The sequence below is a fragment of the Euleptes europaea genome, chromosome 1 (assembly GCF_029931775.1).
Source record: "Euleptes europaea isolate rEulEur1 chromosome 1, rEulEur1.hap1, whole genome shotgun sequence".
NCBI lineage: Eukaryota > Metazoa > Chordata > Lepidosauria > Squamata > Sphaerodactylidae > Euleptes > Euleptes europaea.
In genome coordinates, this window is record NC_079312.1 from 157,144,280 (window position 1) to 157,166,854 (window position 22,575).

General features: G+C 41.4%; 1 protein-coding gene across 1 annotated transcript in view; it reads left to right on the forward strand.

Annotated features, from left to right (window-relative positions):
* Positions 1-2,708: 2,708 nt before the first annotated feature.
* ATAD5 (ATPase family AAA domain containing 5) overlaps positions 2,709-22,575 on the forward strand; it is a 44,223-nt gene continuing 24,356 nt past the window's right edge. Inside the window, exons 1-6 of the mRNA XM_056860431.1 lie at positions 2,709-2,771; positions 6,708-8,416; positions 17,406-17,460; positions 18,281-18,448; positions 19,963-20,104; positions 22,276-22,357. Of these exons, the coding sequence (XP_056716409.1) occupies positions 2,709-2,771; positions 6,708-8,416; positions 17,406-17,460; positions 18,281-18,448; positions 19,963-20,104; positions 22,276-22,357 (2,219 nt within the window). The remainder of the gene's footprint in view (positions 2,772-6,707; positions 8,417-17,405; positions 17,461-18,280; positions 18,449-19,962; positions 20,105-22,275; positions 22,358-22,575) is intronic.

A 22,575-nucleotide genomic window follows, 5' to 3' on the forward strand; every position in this document is an offset into this window, starting at 1 on the left:
TTGATAGGATTTCTGTAATAGAATAAATGTGCATAAATATGTCCTAACTACATTCTTATATTCTGTAACTGAAGTATATTCTAAATGAATTATCAAACAAGATACTCTTTCATAAGAGGCATGGAGATGGCTTACTATGTAAACATGTTTTAAGACTAATAATGTCTAAACTTCATAGAAGGATTTGTAACCACAATACAAGTCTATTTTTATGCGATGTAAATAAATATGTTTTATTATACAAACAATGGTCCTTTATTATTATAAATTTACTGGAAGTATATCAATAAAAAGACTTGCTTTTTGAAAGTAGGTAAAGTAGTTGAGTCCTGCTTACTCAGTGATTGGCCGAATAGATAACACCTCACTTCTCAGGAAGTGGTCCGTTCTATGAGCCTAATCACTTTAACAGCACGACCCGCTTCATCTTGTTCCCCTAATAATGAGTTTGAGCATTCCTTTGCTTCCTCAGCCTGATTGTCCTAGAATTGCCCCTGATTCTGTTATTTGGTTTAATTATCAATTGGTTTTTTAAATGTATAGGCCAGTGTCATGATTTGGCAAAATTGTCAGGATGTATTAAAGTGATTGACAAGAATATCCAGTGGAAACTTTTAGTTTTTATTGAAATAACATTCCGGTATTTTGAGCCCTCAGAGATTTACAATCCTACACAGAAGATCCGTCAAGATTATTCTTAAGCAAGAGCATGGGGTCACAGCCTGGGGCTAGTAATATAGTAATTAATTTAGTGGGATTTGTTTCAAAGTAAACATACATAGGATTGGGTTGTTCAACTGCAATCCTAGGTATGCTTACCTGAAAATGAGTCCCACTGAACTCAATGAGACAGATGCAGATACATTAATCCATAACACTATCATCTCCAAATTAGATTACTGTAACACTTAGGGTTGCCAACCTCCAGGTACTAGCTGGAGATCTCCTGCTATTACAACTGATCTCCAGCCGATAAAGATCAGTCCACCTGGGAAAAATGGCTGCTTTGGCAATTGGACTCTATGGCACTGAAGTCCCTCCCCAAACCCCACCCTCCTCAGGCTCTGCCCCAAAAACCTCCTGCCAGTGGCGAAGAAAAAACTGGCAACCCTAAACACACTCTATATGGGACTGCCTCTTAAATTAGTACAAAATATGGAAGCAAGACTCCTTTCTAGAGTGACCCCTGGAACATTTAACTCCAGCGCTGCATCAACTACTAATTATTACCTTTAAAGCCCTTCACCGAACTACTGGCCTCATGTTTATTAAACTGCATATAGGTACATTCTTCTTTGTGCAGTGCTCTATTTTAGGATTCTGTCTGACAATGCTTAGGGCTGCCAGGTGGGCCTGGAGATCTCCTGGAATTACAAGAGGTCTCCAGACTACAGAGATCAGTTCCCTTGGGGAAAATGGCTGCTTTGGAGGGTGAACTCTATGATCTTACACTCTTCCAAGGTCCCTCCCCAAGATCTACTCAAAAATCTCCACGAATTTCCCAACCCAGAGCTGGCAACTTTGGGTTGTGGATTCTCCCCCCCCCCCCATGACAGGACCAGCCCTTTAGAATTACCAGTGGTTACAAAAATCATCTTCACTTTCTGAATTCAGGAAGAGGTGTAAAATGCTTATATTTCAAATGGTGTTTGGTGTATGGTAAACTATTTTCAGCAGATTTTACTGCTGTGTTTTTATATTGCTGTCCAACCGTTGCATTGTTTTTGTTTTGCAGTCTGTCGATACTTTGTACACCACCTTGAGTTTAAGGAGATACAGCACAATATAAACAATTCAAATAAATAAAACAAATAGTCGGTGCGGTACAAAAAAATTATACCAGCATAGCCTTTTCTGGACTAGAGCCCACTTCTTCATATGTGGCGAACAGATCTTCAATTAACAAGAATGTATACAGAAACACACAGACAAAAGTATGCATAGTGACGATCCACTCCTTGCATCTGAAGAAATGGGCTCTAACATAAGCCACTAACATGACTCCTTTATATTTTTGCTGCAACAGACTAAAGAGACTACCCCTCTGAAATTATCACCATAGACGCTACAGAAAAAGAATTGGGAACAAAAATAATGGAAATCTGTAACGAAGCAGACCGCTAGACTCGTTATAGGCCATTTCAAAAGCAGAGCAAGAACACTGCCCTTTGAGCAATTGTGACCCCTAAGGGCTACCGTTTGGCTCATTCTCTCTCTTTCCCTGCCCTGCTACGCCCACTCCTCTTCGTCGCAATCGGCGGGAAAAATAATCTTGACAGCGCTAAACCGCCCCCGCTGCGAGGATCAAGCGAGCGAGACCTACGCGCTGCGCGAATAAAATCTCGCGTAAGTGGGAGGGGGTGGGGACTAGCGGTAGCCAGGGCGCTCACGTGACAGGGGAATGGGCGTAAAGCCAACGTTTCCGTTACTCCCTTGCCACGTGAGCCTCCAGCGGAGCACGCCCCGCCCCTCATCCTCCGTCACGGGGCTCCGAATCCGTCCCGCGCGCGCTTTTCTGTTTTGCCCGAATGGTGCCTCCCGCGCTCAGGTTTCTGACAGACCCCGCCGCGCGGTCGAAGGAAAGCGATTGAGGGCTGCTGCTGCGGCGGCGGGTGGGGGGAGAGTAGGGGGAAATGTCCCTCACGGCGGCGACTCCGAGGACCTTCTGCCGGGGCTGAGGGATCTCGGCGGCCGTTGCAGGGAAGCGGATGGTGGGGAGGGTGGCCATGGCCGCGACGGCTTCCCCATCCGACAAGGACGGGGATGCTCAGGTGAGCGACGGGGCTCGGAAGGGGCGTGAGGGTCGGCTGAAGCCCAGCACTCTTGCCTTGGGCGGGGCAGCTTTGGGCGGGCCGGGGGCTCTGCGGCCAAAGCAGTTCCGAAAACTAAACACGGGTTAGAAGTCTGTATTATTGTCGGTTTAATGCCCCCGCTTGCCTGTCAAGGAGCTCAGGGCGGATTACATGGTGTCCCCACCCCCATTTTATCATCACACCAACCCTGTCAGACAGGTTAGGCTGAAAGAGAGAGAGAACGGCTGACCTCAGGATACCCCGTAAACTTTGTGGTGGAGTGGATTTTTTGCATTCGGCTCTTCACGGCTAGATCTGTGTTTTAACCACTGAATCACAAGCCCAGGCACAGAGGTCTGTACTGTTACCACACTGTTTTTTTCCTGCCTTAAGACCGAGTTCCCTTTTATCATTTCATCCCACAATTATGTGTTTGCATTCTATTTTAAAGTAAATAATAAACCATTGTTGACATGTTCGGTCCCGAAGTGGGCCAGATGTGATCCAAAATACTCTTGTTGGTTGTATATTTTTAATGGCTCAGATGAGTTGGTAGGATGGAGGAAGAAGTTTCCGTAAAAACACTCCCCCCTCAAAACCTGTATGCATAACAGACTACCGGTAGCCTATGAAATTTAATTGGTTTTAATAGTCATGCCCTCTTCCCAAGCAAATCCTGTATGTTTTGTGGGAAGAGGGAGAAGTCCAGAGCAAGTCTGGTACTGTCAGAAATTGCAATTTCCAAGCTCCTCTGGAGATGCCATGATGATAGTTAAAACCAACACACGTACATTATATAAACTAGCATAGATATGCCTGCTATATTGAGATGTTTCATAAAGGGAGTTCTTTTTTTAAAAAAAATAGATGCGTGGATCCCTCAGCAGGGGGTATTTCCATAGGGTGGACCAGCCCAATAACTTCATGTTTTTTTAGACCCTTGGGGCTCATCCTCATACTCCGTTACCTTTCTACAAAACTGAGCTTAAGTCTAGTCATTGCAGGCTTGTACTTATTATATTTGTACTTATTATATTTTCCCAAAAGGAAGATGATCTTGCTAAAAAAAGGTATTACATGAAACTTTTATAAATCACTATGTACTTTAAGCTTGTATGTAAATTTAAGATGACCTCTTAATTTTCTTGATGATACTACTGGGGGGGGGGAATGAGTCCTTCCTAGGTCCTCTTTGTTTACCAGGCAGGTAACTTACTAGACTGACAGCATGGTCCACTCTTTGCAAGTGGCATATTATGTTTGTGTTGTTCTTTTCTGCAAGGCTGGGTTGGTGGTAGAACTGGAAGGTAACCAATGTTGACTGGGTCTGATTTTGAAAAGACCATGGTTTGAATTCAGAGATAGTACTTCACAATCAGTGGTGTGACAGCAGTTCTGTTGGTGTGGGGAGTGAGGTTTGTTGATTCTCCTCAATGTCTCCTAGGAGCAGAATTAGGGGAGTAGGCTCAGCAGACTCCCTAACTAAAGGAGGAGGGAACAGGAAAATCCAGTTTTGTTTCATTAGCTTCACACATGATAGTTTGGATGCAACCCTATGTCAATAAATATAAAAAAACTGAGCTATATGGGTGAGGTAATGAAAATGAACACTAAAGTTCTAATCGCTTTAACAAGATGTTACATATCTTTTTTTAATTCACTTTTTAAAAAAAGTTCTGGTAATTCCATGTATTCTGGCTTTATAGGTGACAAGATTCTTTAAATTAATTTAAAGTATTATATGATTATGCTAGATCTTAAGCAAGGAACTTCTGGGAGTTCTGTTTCTGAGGGGCTTTGTAAATTTGACAGAATATGGTTGGTTTCCTGATAGAGCCAGTAACACAGCTAAAGCTTTGTGTTGTGGCTTTGAAGCACAGTAATAGCAGCAGTGTGGCTATATGATCCTAGAGTATTATGAGGTTTGTGGTGATACTTAAGGTAATGTGAATGGAGCTGGATAGGATATTGTGTTGCCCAGTATTTTATGGGAAACTGTAGCCTTCTGTCCTTAAAGTTGTAGTAATGCCCATGTTTTAATTTAAATCTAAATACTGTACTGCAAGATGGAAGGGCAAACGTACATATTGTTGTAAGCTACCTGTAGTGCATTATTATGAAGTACTCTTGTATATTATGAAGTACTCTTGTATATTTATCAATAGTGCCTGTTTTGCTGGTTCATTGTTACTTCCCGAAAGGCTCATTCTCTCAGGCTGCAATCTTACATGTAACCATTTGGGAGTAATCACCATTGGATTTCTCATTAGATATGCATAGGGTCAAGCTTCATGTTAGTCAAAAAAGAGAGGAAAATGGGGAAAAGACTTAAAACGGTGAGGTGTGCAAAAAGTACATTGCTACTTAGTTTATAGAATCATAGAATTGGAAGGGGCCATACCGGCTGTCTAGTCCAACCCCCTACTCACTGCAGGATCAGCCTAAAGCATCCCTGACAAGTGTTCGTCCAGCTGCTGCCCAAGACTGCCATGCAGGGAGGAGTTTATGAACTCTTGTAAGAATGAATTTGTATAGGTTTGTCCCTTCTCTTTCCATTATCAGCTATAACAACACAGGCCAGAATTAAACAAGACTTTTTGCTGCAGTTGGGTCGGTGTTCTCCCTACCTAAGTTACGTTTCTTGCAGCCAGATGGCAGCTCTGGGGAACTTATTTTCTCAAGTGCCGGAAGGCCCAGTTGAGATCAGGACCAGAGTAGGGGAAAGAAGGGGTTTTAGCCGCCTTTCCGCACTAATTTTAATAGCTGAAATGTCCCCAAGGGGTAAATAACACTCCGTTGCAGAGCTATGCATGCACTGACTACTGCATGTGCAGCCATGGGCCTGCCCCCGAGGCTGTTTTGACTCAGAAAAATGGTACGTGGGAGTCTGAAGCCCCTTCTCCTTTCATGCTGTAGTCCCAATTTGGTGCTTGGGGAAATAAGTTCCCTGCAGGCGCTGTCTGGCCACAAAAAAGGTGACAGCAAACCAAAAAAGGAGAAACAGATGCAAGGTGATTGGTGACTGAAAGGTTCAGCAAAAAGAACTCTGATCCCCTGATGAAGCTTAAACAGCTAAACACGTAGGGGCTGTACATGACAATAAAGCTGTCACCAGTCACTTTGCATCCTTTTTCCTTTTTTAGTTTGCTGACACATTGCTTAGTTAAGCCCCATTTTTCTTCTCTGCCGTAAAGGTGACCCAACTCATTCAACAAAATCTTTTGTAGTTTGGGCCACCTCTGTCAGAGACACTGGTGTTGAAGAATGGTGTTGTCCTCTCTAGTACTGCAGTATACCACAATCCTCTTCCCCTGCTGGCTAATTTGATGTGTATTACCGCATATAATATCCCTTTCCCCACCGTAAAAAATATTGTAGCATCTTAAAGATTAATATAGCAATACAGAACAATGAATTAAGTATAAAAGTATAGGGAAATAATGCATTGCAGGCATACTTTGTTTTATTGTGCTTCGCTTTATTGCGCCTTGAAGATATTGCGTTTTCAAGCAAGTCCATAGGTGCCATTTTTTCCAACAGCATGTGCTCACTTCATGTCTCTCCGTCACATTTTAGTAATTCTTGCAATATTACAAACTTTTTCATTATTATTGAAGTACCTTTTTCAAGACATAATGCTTCTGCACTCTTAATAGACTATAGTGTAAACATTACTTATATATACTGGGAAACCAAAACATTTGTGTGACTCGTTTTATGCGGATATTCACTTCATTGCAGTGGTCTGGAACCAAACCTGCAATATCTCCAAGGTATGCTTGTATTTTTGTATAATAAGCTTAACAATGGTGTGAAACCTTCCGTGTTCTGACTAAGGAAGGTGATAAGTAAGAAAATATGCATTTTAAAGTACACTGCAACTGTTTTTAAGATAATTCTGTTTTTGCTTTATAGCCATGTAAGAAACGGAGAGAAGATGATCCTTCAGTTAAAGCAATTACAAACTATTTTTCACCATTAGCTAAAAACATGGATAGAGTGTTGTCACCACCAAAATCCAACAATATAATGGATTACTTTAAAAAAACTTCCCCTTCTAATGAGAAGATTGCTTCACCTGTGACAGAGAAGGAAAGTAAGACATGTATATTATCTCTGGAAAATGCTTCAAAACCTTTGTCAAAACTTAAGAGGAGAGGAAAGAGATGTAATTTAAATAATAAATTAAAGGATATGAAAACACTTGAGCATGATGCTATGAATGCAACTAACAATGATGACAAAGAAAAATGCAGTCCGAAGGAAGAGGACTTGAAAACCAATTTAATTGGTCACAATGCTCCTGAATTGCTTGACCAAAGTGTGGAAGGAATGTTAAATGATTGCAGCAAAAACCCTTCCAATGCTGTCAGGGGCAAAGATGAAGAAATAAAACAGAAGATAGAAGAGAAAGTAATAAATAATAAATTTGAAAGATCTAAGAAAAGGAAGCATAAAGATGAGACAGATGTCCCTGCAAGTTTTAGTTCTGAAACTGAAACTCAGCTGAGTGAACAATCTAAAGACGTTGATCAGATACAACTTGTTTCTACAAGTGAACTTGAAAATGAAAGCATAGTAAGCATTTTGGGACCTGAGAGTAATACACATGAGACACTAGAGTTAAATGATAGTACAGTGACTGTGTCATTTGAAGACTTTCTGAAAAGCCAAAGAGAAAATAAAGTTGATCGAATTTCAAAAGTCCAAACACCCGACAATTCTGTTGCACTGGGTGAAATTGTCAGTTGCCAAACTACTCAGCTGTTGCCACTTAAGAAAGTAACTGTCCTTGCAGAAATTCATCCAGTCCCTCCAAGATCTCTCTCTTCTAGAAAAATAGCCTCTATCTTTTTAAAACAAAAAACCAAAGCAGCTAAAACACAAAGCAATCTGTCCACTCCAGAAGTGGAGTATAATGAGCAAATTACCCAGAAAAGAAAATCTAATGTTGTGATAGCAGAGGAGGAGTTAGAGTTGGCTGTAGTGGAAATTCCAAGTTCGGAGACTGAGAAGTTAAAATGCACCGCAGAAGAGAGATACCAGTTCATGAAAGCTTTTAGACAACCAGAATCAGATACAGTAAAAAATGGAGCTAAGAAAGGACCTGCTAAACAGAAGGAAGTGGGAGAAAATTCTTCAAAACTCAAAGAAGAAATAGAAGAAAGTGAGGAGGCTTCTGACAAAAAACTAGAAAATGAAGTTCCAAAAGATTATGTTGGTAGTGATTCTCGTAATACAGGCAGAAAACTTACTGCTCGAGTTAAAAATAACAAGCTTAGTAGGAAAAGGATGATGTTGGAAACAAAAGTGGAGTATTTAAGTGTTAATGAAAACCAGAACAGTAATGCTAATAGTCAAATTAAGGAAACAACTGCAGTGGGGACCCAGAGCAAATTGCCTCGGAGTGGATTGAGAAAAAGTCCATGGCAAAAGAAAAGTGAAACTTCCATAAACATTACACCAGAAAAAGTGAACATATCCGAGGCTGCTACTGAAAATACATCTGGTGATAGCCCTCTACAAGTTTCTACTCCCAAACCAAGCAATAATTCCTTCAGTGAGAGTGACCTATATAAGGCTGAGGTGATTACTGAACCCTTTGATTCACAGAGTCCAATAAGGTAAGATCTTCATTTTAGAACAAAAGCCACTTCCTTTTAGTGTTGAACTTTTTGTCAGTGGTAGTTATGAATGTAGGTAACTTCAGTGGTTTGCCATTTCCCCCTGCATAGTACAAAATATTAAGAATATGGACTGGAGCCTTTAGAATTGTCTATAAGTATTCCAGATATAAATCCTTATATTGTTTCAGAGGCTATTTCAAGTTTCATAAGACCTCCACTGTAACTTCTAGATCATTATTTTACAGCAACTGTATCTGTCTCTTCATAACATAAATGCATACTGTCGCGCTGCGCCTTGGACGTGGTCGTCACGAGGGTCTCTGGCCTGGAGGACGTTGGGGCTGAGACAATCTCTTCCGCCTCAGACCAATCCGAGGGGGAGTCAGAGCTCAACTCTCCCTCGGGCGTTGCCAGGTTGCCACAGGACACACCTTGCAGCCCACCTCTGGCGTCAATATCCTCCCCGGCAGGCAGACTTCTCTGGCCTTATATACCCTCCAGGCCAGAGAAGTCCCTCCCAAGCTCCGCCCCTAGCCTTCCCCCCGGAAGTCCATATAAGGGCTGGGATGTTTCACCTCCCAGCCAGGAGAAGTCAGGCGCGGCCCACGCCTCTTCCCCGCCCGCACTCGCCCGCTGGCCAGCTGGGTTGCGGGGAGGCCGGCTGCCGAGGCCCCACCCACGCCGCTCTCGTGGCCCCCTCCTCCCGCAGAAGGGCGTGCAGGCCGGCGGCCCTCAGCGGCCTGGGCCCAGCGGAAGGAACGACGGCTTGCGGCTCCCTCGACCGCGGCGCCTGGGCTGGCGCATTGGTGGATCCCGGCTCTCTCGGCGGCGTCTGGGCTGGTGTGGCGGCGGCCCACGGCCCCCTTGGAGGCTTGGGCCGGGCCGGCGGCTGGCTGCTCCTGTGGCGGCTCCCGACGGGCTCTCTCCCTTCTTGCCGGCTTGGTGGGGTGCTGAGGGGAGAGGAAGCCTCAGTAATGCCGCCCTCCCGGGACTACTGGTGAGTGTGGGGGCTGTCCTCCGGCCCGGGAAGGGGGTTTGGGGGCCCCTCCCGGGACACATACATATATATAGTTTGGCTAATGCATTGACCCTCGGTGATCATTGTTTGGGGAAGCATGGTTTACACCCCTTTGCACTGGCACACTGGCTCTATTTCCAACACCAGCAAGAATCTGCCAAATCCAATGGGTGTTGGCTCTATACACATGGTTGAAATCTTAGATTCACAACATGACCTCATCTATGCATATGGTGCCTGTACTTGTTGGATATGGATGTATATTATGCCAATGTGTAGATGCCTGCTGGTGTCAATGGCAGGGCTGTTATGCTGGATGGATATCTAGGAAAGATGCATTCCTACAGCTCCCCTGTGCCTCCCCCAAACTAGTGTATTGTCGAAACCTCTCCACAGGGGAAGAAATTATTAGGATGTGTATGTTATGGTAGGAAGAGGGAAATGGTGCCTTTCCTTTCTGGGAAGCTTCCCTTAGACCAAGGGTTCCCTGGAAAGTATCCTGGTAACCCGCCGCCACCACCACCACTCAGGACCGCCTGAGAACCTCTACACTCCCACTGAAGGCCTTTTTCCAGTGCAGTACTAGAGCAATAACAAAATAACTTATCACCAATCTGGTAGCGCTAGACTCCATGTGGATTCTAGCACATGGGGAAGTGATTACAGGAAATATCCCAGAGAAATAGATTGGACTAGGTGAAGCCAAATAAATGTCTTTATAAAAAGGTTTACTGTAAAAAAGAGGAAAGAAAGGGTGGGTGAATTAAAAGGAGGGTGGGAAAAGGCAAAATAAAATCAGGGACAAGCACATAGCAACAACAACACAGATATTCAAATAAAAACCAATACAATTGCACTAACTAGCAGGGTGAATTTGATTTAAATCAAATTGATTTAAATCACTAGTCAGTAAGACTTGATTTAAATCATTTTTTTACAGAAAGACTCATTCTTGCTGGTATAATCTTAATATTTACAACCAGATGAAGGTTTCATTTTTGGAATAATTTTCAGAGATTTTACAGTTATATCAAAAAATTATTGATTTGGTTATACTGTTAGAAATACATAGACAGATAATTATGAAATTATTGTGAGGTTGAATAAGTTAACTGTTTATATTTGGACAACTTTTCTGCCGTACATTATTGGAAGGAGAAAAATAATAATTTCCTTAATAACAATTTAAACAATTTATTTAACTAAAACAATAACATTATAGCATATGTATTATTATAAACATCCATGTTTATTAACTGATGTGGTTAAACAATTTGTTTAAAAAAAACTTAGACTGAGTTTTAGCACACATGAAAAACTTAAAACCTCTGTAGCTCACTCTTCTTCATCTTTATTTTCTTGTTTGTTCATAATCTGGAAAAGAAAAACAAGCTTTCCTGCTTTATCAGGTCCCAAACGATTTCTCAATTCAGAATGAATAAGTCAAAAGGATGAGAATATTCTTTCTGTGCCAGCAGAAGAAGTTACTGCTGTTAAAAGTGAAATCATTACTTCAAGTCTCGAAATCCAAGTGCTTAATAAGTGACTTCCACCAGTTCACTGGTGTGACTGACTGTCTTTAAAACATCATCGGCAAACATATATTTCTTGAATGGTTCTCCCTTAGCTGTGAAGTTTATTATAGTTGGCACTACGGATGGATGACTGCTGGATGCCCATGTCATAGCTAACTCCTCTTCTTCAGCACTTAAGGTTTGACCTTGGTAACGAATATTGACAATATTTGCAAGAAAATGAGCTGGTGACAGTGCTTGTCCCATTCGTTTTTTTAATGCTTGTAATTCTGCCATTGTTCAGTTCTGTTTGTAAGTGCTCACTCAGTCCCTTCCAGATTTCAGCAGCATCAGCAATAAAACAGCTATTTTTCTGTATTTTGTTTAAAGCTTCAGGATGCTCTGCATATGTTCAACATTTCTCTTAAGCCCAATGTTAAGTATTTTGGCCGTGACAGTGCCATCTATTTTTTCGCGATTTTGTTCACAAACTGTCATCAGAATAGGCCAGTTCTTGATATATTGCTATTTTTCAATTTTACCCTCTAGACCTGTTGCACATTGCTCCATTTCTCTGTCATACGCTTTATCCAGCAGTTTCCCAGTAACATCTGCTCTGCTGGGTGGACTGTATCCTGGTCTCAGTGACTGAACCATATTAATGAATGTGGGTTTTCAATCAGACGGAAAGAAGAGTTTGTTGCATAAACAAAATGGGCAATTTTTTCATCAATTAACTCTTTCTAATCTGGTTTTTATCACAAACTTGTCCATGGTGGTTCCTGGATGGTTGGATTTTCTCTTTCTTTTAGGTGATATACTGTGGATATGTGATGTATATGATGTGACTGAAACACTATCCTGGTCAGATAACTCTGAAACTGTAGAACAGGTGGATGGTGATCTCAAAGGTGGATAGTTTCCAGAATCCTTTAGGTTAATGATGGATTCCCCTAAACAAAAAAGTCAATGCTGTTATTTTATGATTTATAGCATTTCTGCTTATTTAATACTACTCATTGTATTCACTGACACTCAGGACTGCCCAAAAACGGAATATTTGCTTGTTTCAGCTGTTTATTCCTTCGTTACAACTGTATAAAAATGAAGGTAACATGCAGGTAAAAATATATTTTTGCTCAAAATGACAATTCGTCAAGGCATAGGGTTGGCAACCTCCAGGTACTAGCTGGAGATTTCCTGCTATTACAACTGATCTCCAGCCGATATAAATCAGTTCACCTGGAGAAAATGGCCGCTTTGGCAATTGGATGCTATGGCATTAAAGTCCCTCCCTTCCCCAAACCCCGCCCTCCTCAGGTTCCGCCTCAAAAACCTCCTGCTGGTGGCAAAAAGGGACCTGGCAACCCTATCAAGGCACTCTTTAAGAAATACGATGAAATCAAAATGTTTACCAACCTGAAGGTCCTGCTTGTTCAAATCTGTTCCTTTTGTCATCTTCATCACAGCACTTCTCATGATGTTTCATTCAGGCCACCAGGCCTTGCATTTCTTTGTTGTAGAGTTTGTATTTTGCGCGCATGCCTGCCTTACCCATAGGAAGAGGAACTTCATTAAAATATTCCCAAACTGGATCTCTTTTACAACCTGCTGCCATTATAGGTTTTTGTTGGATTGTGAGGGCTTTGTTATGCCCAAATCCCTGTTAAGTTAGCAGAGTGCACAAAGGCTATTGTGCACAGAGAAGCTCATCCAAACCTCTGTGTGTGCCAGGAACAAAATTGCTAGGAGCCTTTTGTCTATTTACCTAACATACTTCATTTATTGTAGAAAATCCATTTCTGGATAGGATAAAGTATAGTTGCCTATCTATTCTAACTAACTAGGATGGAGGGAGATCCAGGATGTGCGTCCTTCCCTCATGGTGGCAAGATGGAGAAGAGTGCCAGTGTGTGTGAGGAGGTGAGGAAGAAGCAGGAAGGAAGGAAGTTTCCCTAAGAGTAGCAATCTACACATCAAAGGGATAGGTCAGAGCAGTAGAGAAAGGATGCCCCAGTGTCTTGTCCCCTCTATCTCTCTGACTCACTAGTCTTGTCCCCCTCTGGAGTCTGAGGTTAAGAGACAGCGCAAAGTTCTTCACTTCCAACAGTTTTCTCCTCCAGGGAGATAATATTGTGATAAATCTTAGGCTATACACACAAATGTGATGGAATGTCAGAGGGGCTATATCTCCCAGCATCCCTGGCTTTGAAGAGGATGGCCTTCCTTTTTCTAGAGGGGAGGAGGGAGGAGGAGAGATACAGTTGGTCAGCCTAGGCTGGAACAGGCTTGCAGAAAGAACAGGTCGAGGAGAAACAGGCTGGTGGAAAGCTGGAAAAGGGGAACCAAGGACTAGAGCAGAGAACTTCAGGGATTCCAGCTGCAGGACTGAAGTTCCAGGTAGAGACTTTATTGTTTGGACTCCTGGGAAGAAGGGCCTGGAACCGGTGAACTCTTATTAGTTGACTGGCAAGCACTTCAAGGCCTCGCCAAGGACTTACAGATCCCAAATAATCTTACAGAAACCTCTGGAAGAGCATGACATTGTGAATGGATTAATGGAATTCATTTACCAAAACATTTAAACATTGCATAAATATAAAGCCTCATGATACATAATTAAAAACTAATCCTTATTTCCCGATGAATAGCCTTTGGACTATAATGTAACTTAAACAGAAAACTAGAAAGGTTTTTCCTCCAAAAGCATTTTATTTTTAAAAACCCAATTTAAATTTTAAAAATTCAATTTTTTTAATTTATTTTTTTAAATCATTTTTATCCACTTTGCTAACTGTGCTGGTCTATGACCGTAACAATAAAACTAAAATAAATCCACCCTGCTAACTAGGCTAAACATGTTACCTGTGCTGTAGCTGGTTCGTCAGGGCCTGTGCAGAGTTCCTTGAGGTAACAAGTTGAAGAAGTCCTTAACCCCTACCCAACATCCTGTGGACCCAGTTTCCACTGAAGGCTGAAAACTGAAGACAAGGGAAAATCCCAAATGTACAGATATTTATGCTAAATGGAGTTGGACCTAAGCCAGCTTCCTTTCTTATAGTGACAATCCATGCAAATTCCCATCTCTGATGTCGGAGGCTACTTTTATCCCACCTCCATCAAGCACTTGGTAATGGCTCTGAACTTGCATGACCAATACCTGGTGTGGTCTAAACTGGATAGTCCTTTGTCCAAAAGGGATTAAGTCTGCCAGGATGATACAATTTGGGATCATCCTGTATTGCAATCAAGGGTACCAGATGCTCCAGGTGGCACTCCTGAGTCTTAGCAAGTTGTAGGATTTCTGTCACTGTGTGTGTGTGTGTAAAGTGCCGTCAAGTCGCAGCCGACCTATGGCGACCCCTTTTGGGGTTTTCATGGCAAGAGACTAACAGAGGTGGTTTGCCAGTGCCTTTCTCTGCACAGCAACCCTGGCGTTCCTTGGTGGTCTCCCATCCAAATACTAACCAGGGCTGACCCTGCTTAGCTTCTGAAGCCAGATGAGATCAGGCTAGCCTGGTATAGACAGGGCTAAAAAAATGTTTGAACTTTTTTTAACTTGGTAAAATAGGGCATGATCTAGCTAAAAGTAAACACTACAAAGTCCCATGTACTTAAATAGGAGAGATTGATATCTATGCTTGAATTCTGTTTCAAGGTGTTTAACTTTGGCTGGATTATGCTCTGATGGTTGTAAGCACCAGCAGAACCTCCTGAAGGCTGACAATGGCAGGGTGATGCACTCCTGGCTCAGCTGCTTGTGTGAGTCCACTACAACCTCTACTCCTTCAACAAAAGCCAAGCTACTGTGTCCACTGTGACACAGATGCAACTGTGTCACTGTGGCCTGTTTGTGCTTCTGTTTGCTGCATCTCTGTAGGCGGGAGAGCGAGATGCCATAAAACTAGCAGGGCAATAAGACTCCCAGGTCACCACTCCCAGGTCACCTCTTACTCCTTCCTACTTGTATCCCATTTGAGATAGCTAGATTTTAGTCCAGTAGCACTCCAGAGACCAAAAAGATTTTCATTGTATAAGCTGTCGAACGTCAAAGATCCCTTCATCAGATTTGAGAGAACTGTTGCTTAATTTTCTGCTGCTCCTTCTATTTTTGATGTGCTTGGGGACACTCTTGCTCTTTTCTGCTTCTGGACTCCACAGTAGCAAAAGGGGTGTTGATACTTGCTCGTGCTTTCAAAGTTGTTGAGCGATGCACCTCCTTCTTTTAAAGAAGAAAGGGTAAATGCCCAGGTGCCTGCACTGAATTTTCACTTAACACCATGAATCAGGTGGTGTATTTTTTTCTTTAATCTCTGTGATTAACACAATTTAAAGTGTTTATTAGAATACTCATTTTATATTAATATTTCCTAAGTCTGTTCTGCATCTGTAAACCTGGCATATATTTGGAGTTAACAAATCTCTATTACACATTTACTGAAAAATAAAATGAATTAGAAGAAAAAATGCTAGCAGATACGAACAAGGTCATTTACACTTGTTGCTCTAGTCAAAATACTAACATGAACACTAGTTACTTGGCAATCAAATTTCAAATTCAAAATTTCAAATTCAAATTTCAAATACCTTTATTGGCATAGTACAATCTGCAGTATATAAAAGGATAAAAGTTAGAGTGAAATAAAATTAATATAAATCATTCCTTAATGTTGTGATTCTACTTTCGACTAGATTCCCATTGGTTGACTACTATCGTCAGAAATTTTGCCACGTTTTCGGTTATCTCAGGATCCTTATCAGCTAATAGTTTGTAAAGTATTTTTGTATTATTTGAGAAGTTCAAAACTATAGGTTTTATGAGGTTTCCTCTTGGGGAATCATAAAGATGGCAGTCCAAAAGAATATGAGACAGGGAGTCAGGACATCCTGCACCATATCTGCAGACTCTTTCAGCGTAAGATGTTTTCAGGAATCTGCCACGGAGGATCGCTGAAGGCAATGAATTAGTCCTAGCTTGCTTAAAGACTTTCCTGAGTTTAGGATTGTCAAGACGGTCCTTATTTTAAATGGAAATTAGGTGGAAGTCCAAAGGTTTCCTCTTGGGGAATCATAAAGATGGCAGTCCAAAAGAATATGAGACAGGGAGTCAGGACATCCTGCACCATATCTGCAGACTCTTTCAGCGTAAGATGTTTTCAGGAATCTGCCACGGAGGATCGCTGAAGGCAATGAATTAGTCCTAGCTTGCATAAAGACTTTCCTGAGTTTAGGATTGTCAAGAAGGTCCTTATTTTAAATGGAAATTAGGTGGAAGTCCAAAGTATTGAGGTGAGCAAATTGGCGGCATTAAATTTTTTTTGCACTGGAACTCATGATCGGCTAGTCTTTGTTTTATTAGACTTAGCATATAACTCTCGCTGGACAGAAGCAGGGAGTCCAGGTCGATGCCTATCTGGGCAATTTTCTTTTTTATCTTGATTGTCCATTCAGAACGTTCAGTCCAGTAGGGGTCTTCTAGTAGGTATTTTAACAGGGTTGATTCCCCCGCATGATAATGGATGCGTAGCCAAAATTTTATGGCAGATGACCAGGCCCTAGTTGTTACTCATTTTTTATTTGTTTCGGAGCAGACAGTGAGATAAGAGACACAATTTGGGAGCCCTACAAGACGTCTGAGAAAACGGCCTTGGATCTGTTCCACTTCATCTGAGTAGGCGTGAATCCAAATTAACACAATGTATAGCAGTTGTGACAATACTTTCAGATTGAAGATTTGTAGTGCTGCTGGGATTTGTTGGTTCCCCTGATGGTAGAAGAACCTTACTATGGACTGTGCCGAACATCTGGCTTGGTTCACTGTGCGTGTTTTGTGCTGTGTCCAGCTTAAATTATAGGTAAAAGTCAGACCTAGATATTTGAAACTCTTGACCTGTTCTAAGGAGGTGCGGCCAACTTTCCAATTATAATGTCTCCACATTTTGGCAAAGACCATAATCTTTGATTTTTCTGCATTGATGGTGAGCCCATTTTGTCGACAATAGGCAGTGAAGGCCAGGAGGTATATTTTAAGGCCAATTGAAGTCCTGGCCAAGATTACGGCGGCGTCGGCATACAGTAGCAGGGGAGTTAGATGATTGTTCAGTTTAGGCAGATGGCCGTCTACCTTGTCAAGAGCTGTAGCTAGGTCATTGAAGAACAAATTAAAGAGATGAGGGGCCAAGACACACCCTTGCCTCACGCCTTTTTTGACTGGAATTTTTGTTGTTAGGTCACCATTAGTGTTGAATTTAACCTGACAGGTTGTCTTGGTGTACAGGCGGCGTATCAGTGCAAGGATACTTGGCAATCATGGGTTACGTTTTATTTACAATACCCAGTATTTCTAACGTTTCATTTCGCATCTGTAAAAGAATGATATTGACATGGTAATGAGAGCCAAATTTACTATGGCTTTTTTTTTTTTAAATTGTATTGTGCTTTACTTTACATACAGGATGAAATTCACCAGAATTAATACCTCTGAAGGATTTTCACAGCACAGTATAAAGGTATTGCCTGAAACAAATTTAGATTGCTATTGAGGCTTTGAAATGGGGAAGGGGAGTGGGGAAAAGCTGTTTTATGGAGGTGTGATGTACTTTCCAATCCACATTCCATCCCAAGAGTACCCCTGTGCTATTCCTATATAACAGATGGGGAACTGAGGATGCAGGAGTGTCTTGCTCAAGGCTGAACAGGGGCAGAACTCAGTTGCCTGGTCCAGCTCTACACTAGTTCTATAGAGAGGATCGTTTTTTGTTGGATATTGAAAAAACATGAACATTTTAGTGGAAACATGAACACTTCAGTAGAGGTTTCACAGTTTCATAATACTCAGCATACTTATACAAAAGTCCTGTTGGGATGATGCTGTTGTTCCCTTTCAACTGCCAAGTACTTCCAGAAGTAGTATGATGCTCATGCTGTTCCTTGCCGAGCCCATCCACCCACAATCCATATCAAATGTAATACCTTGAAAAACATGTGGGGGTGGAAAAGGGGTTGTTTCATTGTGTCTTCCAGTTTCCTTTAAAACAAATACTGGATCTCCCAGTTTACAGAAATTAATAAGAAAACTATAGTCTGGGGCTTGCTTTTGAGCTTATTTCGTGGAGTTTCTGAAGAAGACAACATTGTCTGAAAAGGTCCTTAAGATATTCCAGACCAAATAATTGAATAAAGCAGTTTGTGGAACATGATGTACAACATTTCTTTGCTCAGAGAGAAACTGTTAATTTGTTTTCACATGTTACACAACAAACAGCATTTTAAATATACAGTAGTTTCCTGCTAATGGCCCTTTGCTGATTGTTTTTAATTTGATGGTAGATGAATTCTACTTGTAACAATATATCCAAAGCAAAAAAATTGATTGAGAAAGCAAAGGCTCTACAGCATAACAAGGCAAAATCTATGGAAGAGACATTACACACAACTCTAAGGCGCTCTTCTAGACAACAGGCTCTTGCTGAAAAGAAAAGCCTACAAAATGCAGAAGTAAGTCCTGAAATTCCAGCTTATATGGTATTTCTTTTGCTTTAGAATCTATTTAAGTAATAATTTTTCTTTAACTTGCTTACTATCTTGTAGAATGGAAGTTTGAAATGATGTTTGGTGATAATGTTTACTTATGAGCTGGTCTGTAAGCTTTGTTTTTCCATGTTGTATTGAATGTCTGTATTGAATGTCTGAAATTTGGTGAATGCTGGTTCTCATGTGTAAATGGTGACAAACTCAAGTGAATTTTTAAATGTCTAAAATTACCTTGGGGCCTTCCAGCAAGGCTGTAAAATGGACCTATTTAAATGAGCTTATGGTTATACATATTGTTTCTTGAAGGTTATACATATTGTTTCTTGCTTGTCTGTTTGTCTGATGTGTTAGCATGACTGAAATAGACGATTTGTTTGGTATTGCATTTATTGTTACCTGCCTTGGGAAAAAGCTGGTGTATACATAAATTTTAAAAAATAACATTTCCCCACTTTTTAGACATACGTTAGTAAATGGGTGGGATCCAGATACTGCAAACAGATTTCCTGCCTCCCCATTCCTCTTGCAGCCCCCACCCCGGCTGCTTCTGAGTGTTGGGATTCTCAGGAATGGGTGGGGCTGCAGGTAATGGGAAGATCCATGAAAATTGGATTATGCACATTCACACCATATGAGCAGAACTGCCTCCTTGCCAGGGGAGGTGAGGTGTGGTTCCATCCCAAAATTCATAATCACATTTGGGTGACACATTTACAAAATCTGTGGCTGTCAGTATTCACCAGAGTTAGGACATGTACTATAACGTATGACATGTTAGGCTTCCTTGAGTTGTTAAACTCTAAATGTTTCAATAGCTTCTGTTGAGATTTTCAAAGAAAATAAGACATGTTCATGAAAATATTAATTGCTTATTACCTGTTTTATGGAGGTGTAATGTACTTTCCAATCCACATTCCATCCCAAGAATACCCCTATGCTATTCCTATGTAACAGATGGGGAACTGAGGATGCAGGAGTGTCTTGCTCAAGGCTGAACAGGGGCAGAACTCAGTTGCCTGGTCCAGCTCTACACTAGTTCTATAGAGAGGATCATTTTTTGTTGGATATTGAAAAAACATGAACATTTTAGTGGAAACATGAACACTTCAGTAGAGGTTTCATAGTAGCAACAAATACAGTATGTATGGCAACCCTACCCAAATCTCTATAGAGTTCTAGTGTGTGGCTAGAGCTCCATACCAGCATGGGTTTCCACATTCACTTCCATGTCAGGAAACCTCCAAATATTTATTGAAGCTGTTGGGTGATGGTTCATCCATCAGTGAAATGAATGCAGGGAACCATGTGCATTTGAATATGAGAGTAATTATTTTTAAGAGAAACTTTATACAAGCAGCTAGGAAATCTCTTCTAGAAATCTACTGAAAATGAATGCAGTGACAAGCAAACTGTATGTGGGTAGAATTATTTCTAATAGTAACATTTAAGAATATTTAATATTCTCTGTTTGTATTCAGGAACCTGTGATTATTTTGGATTCAAGTCCAAGCAATGTTACTACTGTATTGGAAGTTATGGAGAAGCGAAATATTCTTCAAAATTTGAATGATGTTTTGGGGAAAAAGGCTGGAAATGCAAAGGCGACTAAAAAATCAAGCGGTAGCCAATTTTAATCTGATTATTGTAGATATTTAAAGCACTGACTATCCTAGTCATGAAAAGTTTAATGTGTTTTGTAGATATGTAAAGATATGTTTTGTAGATATGTACCTGAGCTTAGTTTGGAATATTTTATTGCATTTTCTTTAAATAGCAAGAGAAATGATCGTAGAAATTGTTAAAAGCAAACCCAGTTTTGAAACAGGAAATATATTATTTTCAAGCAGATGCTGAATAACTAAGTCAACACAGGGCTTTTGGCCTGAATTCTTAAAAAATTCCACATACCTAGTGCTTTTCATAGAAGGCTGCACCTACAGGGGAGATAGCAGACAGCTAGAAACTTGATACATTACTTTTTCTAGACTTATGGAGCAATCCAAAGTAGGTCTATTCAAAAGGAACTCCCATGTTACTCTGTAGGATTTACTCCCAAGAAAGTGTTCTTATGATTGCAAGCCTTAGTTACAGTACCAATGACTAAACAGTTTGCTTTTGTTACAGGGCATTCCTGAGCCTCGGTGGCAAAAGCCCATAGGAGGACAGGAAGGCGTTGCGCTGGCATTCGGGTCCCCACGCCAGTGCCTGGGCTACTTACACCGGTGTTAGTGACCCCAGCGCCGGCGTGGAGCCCTGGCCGCCGCAGCAGCAGTGCCACCCTGGAACGCCGGCAGGGCCCTCTGCTGGCGTCCCACTGGCGTGGAGGCCCGCACTAGCATCCCGGGAGGCGTTCCTGGGGTGTTCTGTGGGGGAGGAGCTGCCATTAGTCAGCCTCCTGCCCCCTTTTTCCCCAGGTATGCTGGCGGTGAGAAAAGCAAAGCTGTGTCTGCTTTTCTCTATGGGGCAAAAAGCCCCATTAAAAATTTAAAAAGCCTTTAATAGGCTTTTTGGGAGTTTTCGGCACCGGGGAAACGGATCAGGAGGTGCCCCAGCGGTGTCTCCTCCCTGCCAGCCCCGAACGCTGAATTCTCAGGAATGCACTGTGAAAGTAGTTGAAATATATTTATTTTTCTCTAATGCCCCCTTATATAGGGAAAGGAGCTGTGAAAACTATTCCATGCTTAGTGGAGGAAGAGTTGCTTGGGACAGTTGTCTTGAAGAAATTTTAAATATATAGGGCAACAAAAAGTTTCCATGTAGTCACTGAGAAGGGAGAAAATGGGGAAGAGAGGTATGTGGTAAAAGAAAAATCTCCATGTATATAATATGAGCAGCTAACTTCTCAACGGGAGATCATTGTTGTTGGCCGTTGGGAATCTCTTGCTTAAGAAGCGAATTTTAATAATAATTTTTGTAGTAGTAGACATAAGAACATAAGAAAGGCCATGCTGAATCAGACCAAGGTCCATCAAGTCCAGCAGTCTGTTCACACAGTGGCCAACCAGGTGCCTCTAGGAAGCCCACAAACGACAACTTGTGGAACTCCCTGCCCCAGGATGGGGCTGCTACAGTCATCTTGTTTGTGGCTTCCTAGAGGCACCTGGTTGGCCACTGTGTGAACAGACTGCTGGACTTGATGGGCCTTGGTCTGATCCAGTAGGGCCTTTTTTATGTTCTAACTTCAGCAGCATTATCCTGCCTGTGTTGCAAAGCACCTAATATAATAGGCATGCTCCTCTGATTCTGGAGAGAATAGGTATGCATCATTACTAGTATCCATTTTTATTAGTAGACATGAATAACTTTCTCCTCCATGAACATGTCCACTCCCCTCTTAAAGCCTTCCAAGTTGGCAGCCATCACCACATCCTGGGGCAGGGAGTTCCACAATTTAGACATAGGACTAGCAGGCAAATTTAAACACCAAACTAAGAAAATGCAAAGATTACTTTCAATGGTAAGCACAATAGTTGTAGTTCTTCCGCATGTCATAAGACATGAAAGAAAATTAAAAGTTGTAAAAACTGAGGAACCATCTGCCCAGTGACCACCTGCAACATAAAACTTTGGGGAGAAATGTAGATTTGCCCAGTTAAGCTGTGCAATTAAAATATTATGAGTGGAATTAAGGTAAAAAGAAAGTATTTTATTCTGTCGTTTGTGAATGTGAAACATCAAATGTGAAACATCAAATTTTTGTAATTTTTAATGTTAATGTTTTAGCAAGGATCTATGGCCATGCTGCTGACTATGCAAAATCAGTGCTAACCTAGCAATATATTGTTTTCAAGGCAAAGAAAAAGTTTCTTCATTAATCAGGAAAAACGTTCAGAAGCCTACAGCTGAAACCATCAGGATTTCTGATGAAAGCAGGTCAGTCTGTTATAGGCTTATGGGGAAATGAAATGGTTTTGGAAGCTACTGCATTTCTGAACTTAAGATGCATTTTTCTGCTGTATATTTGCTGCTCCACTTGAACAAGTTGATCCTAAATCCTCCTGTGCTGGCACAACCAAAAGATATGCGGGGGAATCTACAGTAGCATAGTGACACCATTTCACCAAGAAAACCTTCTAGCACTAGAGGAAGAG